The sequence below is a fragment of the Mustela nigripes genome, chromosome 2, assembly GCF_022355385.1.
Source record: "Mustela nigripes isolate SB6536 chromosome 2, MUSNIG.SB6536, whole genome shotgun sequence".
NCBI lineage: Eukaryota > Metazoa > Chordata > Mammalia > Carnivora > Mustelidae > Mustela > Mustela nigripes.
Window position 1 is genome coordinate 10,592,582 of NC_081558.1, and position 2,983 is coordinate 10,595,564.

At 39.6% G+C, this 2,983-nt stretch overlaps 1 protein-coding gene across 1 annotated transcript; it reads right to left on the bottom strand.

Moving 5' to 3' along the window:
* Window positions 1-238: 238 nt before the first annotated feature.
* LOC132010372 (olfactory receptor-like protein OLF4) lies at window positions 239-1,222 on the bottom strand. The gene has a single exon (XM_059388250.1). The coding sequence runs from the start codon at window positions 1,220-1,222 to the stop codon at window positions 239-241; it is 984 nt and encodes a 327-aa protein (XP_059244233.1).
* Window positions 1,223-2,983: the final 1,761 nt, after the last annotated feature.

A 2,983-nucleotide genomic window follows, 5' to 3' on the forward strand; every position in this document is an offset into this window, starting at 1 on the left:
TCCTTTGAATAAGTGAAAATTTCCAAATATTTAAAATCTAAAGTTAGGATTACCATTGAAAGTAAGAAAATAACAAAGGAAAGTCTCTTGGATATCAGAGATACCACAAAACTTAATAAAGTAATTTACATAAATTATAGAGGGGGCAAAATAAAAGTAATTCCCAGAAAAAAAATAGAGAGGGCATGTTCCACTTCCTGAATCTAATTTTTAAAAAAATGTCAACACTTGGCTCAGGCTATGTTCTTGGTGATTCTGCACAATTTTTCATACCCAGGACAATTGGTCCTTTTAGACCTTCCCTCCCAGAGAATCTCACCAAAGCCTCCTTTATGTCTTTGTTCCTGAGGCTGTAGATGAAGGGATTCAGCATGGGCATGGCCACGGTGTACATGACTGAGGCTACTACACTTGAGTGGGATCCATGGTTAGCAGCAGAGCTAAGGTATACTCCTAGACTTGTACAATAAAATAAAAAGACAACTGAGAGGTGAGATGCACAGGTGGAAAATGCTTTATACTTGCCCTGAGCTGATGAGATCCCATATATGGAGGAAATTATCTTACAGTAAGAGTAAATGATCCCTGCAAAGGGAACAACAGCCAGCAGCATAACTGCAAAATACATCGCCATGTTATTGAGAAAGGTGTCAGAACATGCAAGTTGTATCATCTGTTTGAGTTCACAGAAAAAGTGAGGGATTTTTAAGACTCTACAGAAGGACAGCCGCAACACCATTGAGGTTTGTAATGTGGAATGCAAGACACTCAGGAACCAGGACACCAGAACCAGCAGTCCGCAGAGCCAGGAGTTCATGATGATCGTGTAGTTTAGTGGATGACAGATGGCCACAAAGCGGTCATAAGCCATCACAGTCAAGAGAAAGTTGTCTAATCCTACAAAGAGAGTGAAAAAATACATCTGGCTGAGGCAGCCTTCATAAGTGATCACTTTACTCTGAGTCTGGATGTTCCACAGCATCTTGGGAATGGTGGTGGAGGTGAAACAGATGTCAGAGAAGGAGAGGTTGGAGAGGAAGAAGTACATGGGTGTGTGGAGGTGGGAGTCAGAGTTGACAGTCAGAATGATGAGCAGGTTTCCAAACACAGTGATCAGGTACATAAAGAGGAAAAGCCCAAAAATGATGGGCTGCAGTTCTGGTTCCTCTGATAATCCCAAAAGAAGAAACTCTGAAATTCCTGTGTAGTTTCCTGGATCCATGTGGTGGAGATGACTACCAGCACAGAGGAAAATAAAAGGACAAATTTTCACACTAATGCACTTTGCTCAGATTCTGGAAATGCTACAGAGTGTATTTTCCAGTCAAGAAGCTAATTTCAATATTTTTTAATGGATCTGGGCCCTTTGAGGGGATCCCTATGCCCTCTCTGATTATCAATTTCCATCCCAACAAAATATATATCCCCAAAAGATCAGTTACTGTACAGTGTATATAAGAAGTTATTTTATGCATTCTGGAATTTATGGAGTGTTGACTTGTTTTGGAAATTCTTAGTGATAAAGTAGAGGGTGATGAAGAGCAAAAGTTCCTACAATTCAGTGATGGTAATAGGATAGAAGCAGGTTTAAAGATTAAATAATCCCAAGATGAGAACAGATGCTATGAAGAAACAGAAACAGCCTAAAAGAGAATGGGTATTAGAGAGGGCATGGATTGCATGGAGCACTGGGTGTGGTACAAAAACAATGAATACTGTTATGCTGAAAATAAATTTAAAAAATTAAAAAAAAAATAAAAGAGAGAGTGGGTGGGGTGTTAGGTCGTGGGTTCAGTTAAGATTGGATAAGAAGATATCATTTGAACAAAGACCTCAAGGAAGAGAGGGTGAAAGACAGGAAGTGTTCCTGGTAGAGTGAGCAGCTGGTGCAAAGCCCGTGATGATGTCCTCCTGTCAGAAAATCAAGGCTCAGAAGAAAGTCAGTGCATTGAGGGGAATGGACAAGAAGGAGAATGATGAGAGGTGGTGGCAGTGAATTTCTTAAAACCATGTGGCTTCACAGCTGCTTCAAGTTCAAGACACAGGGAGTTCTTTGTCTGCACTATGTACCTCTTGCACTTTATGAATCTCATTTTAATAGGGTCCAGTCAATTGAACATTCCTCCTTAGTATCACCTGTTGGTTGAATTTGGGCTGTGTATTATAATAAGGGTCACCTTGAACTGAATCTTGGAACATTGGAAAAAAAAGAAATAGAGGGGCCTGTGTATCCCTGCTCTGAGGACTGCTTTCACCCATCAAGGTGCGTGATCACACAGGCGCACACACACACACACACACACACACACACACACACACACACACAGAGTCATATACACAAAACAAAGCATACCATGTCCTCTTGGTGTGTGTTACTCTATGCCCTTCTCACCTACCCCCAGCCTGTTCAATGCACTATCTATGACATGAATGCATACACATCACATTACATTTCCTATAAGAAATGTAAAAATAGTACCCAGAAATCCCTATTGGTAGCTTCCCAAAGATAAATCTTGGGGTTCCACTTTGGAATGGCCATTTTCTAATCTGTGTGTAAGGAAACATTAACAATTGTGTTCAATAAGTGAAGATATAGATAGATAGATAGATAGAGAAGGAGAGAGAGGGAGATGGATAAATGAGATGTACATAAAGAGTAAAATGATCTAATAAGCTCAGTTGTCCTGAGAGACTGAGGAATTAGAGCTTCTTTGGTGCTGGTGGCATGCAATCCTGGTTCTATCCCATTTGTACCCAGAAAAATTAATAAAAGAGCAAAAATAAATTATCCAAAAGACAAAAGTAGTGACATCTTTATGATGCAAAACACCTTACAGATTGAACATCAGAAGAAAAAAAGAGTAAAGAGAATAAACCAACACTTCACAAAAATTGGCATTTTTATTATCAGAAAGCAGACAGCAGAAGACTTGTTTTCCTGTGCCTATTCCATGATTATTTGATGAGTTGGTTTTTTGTT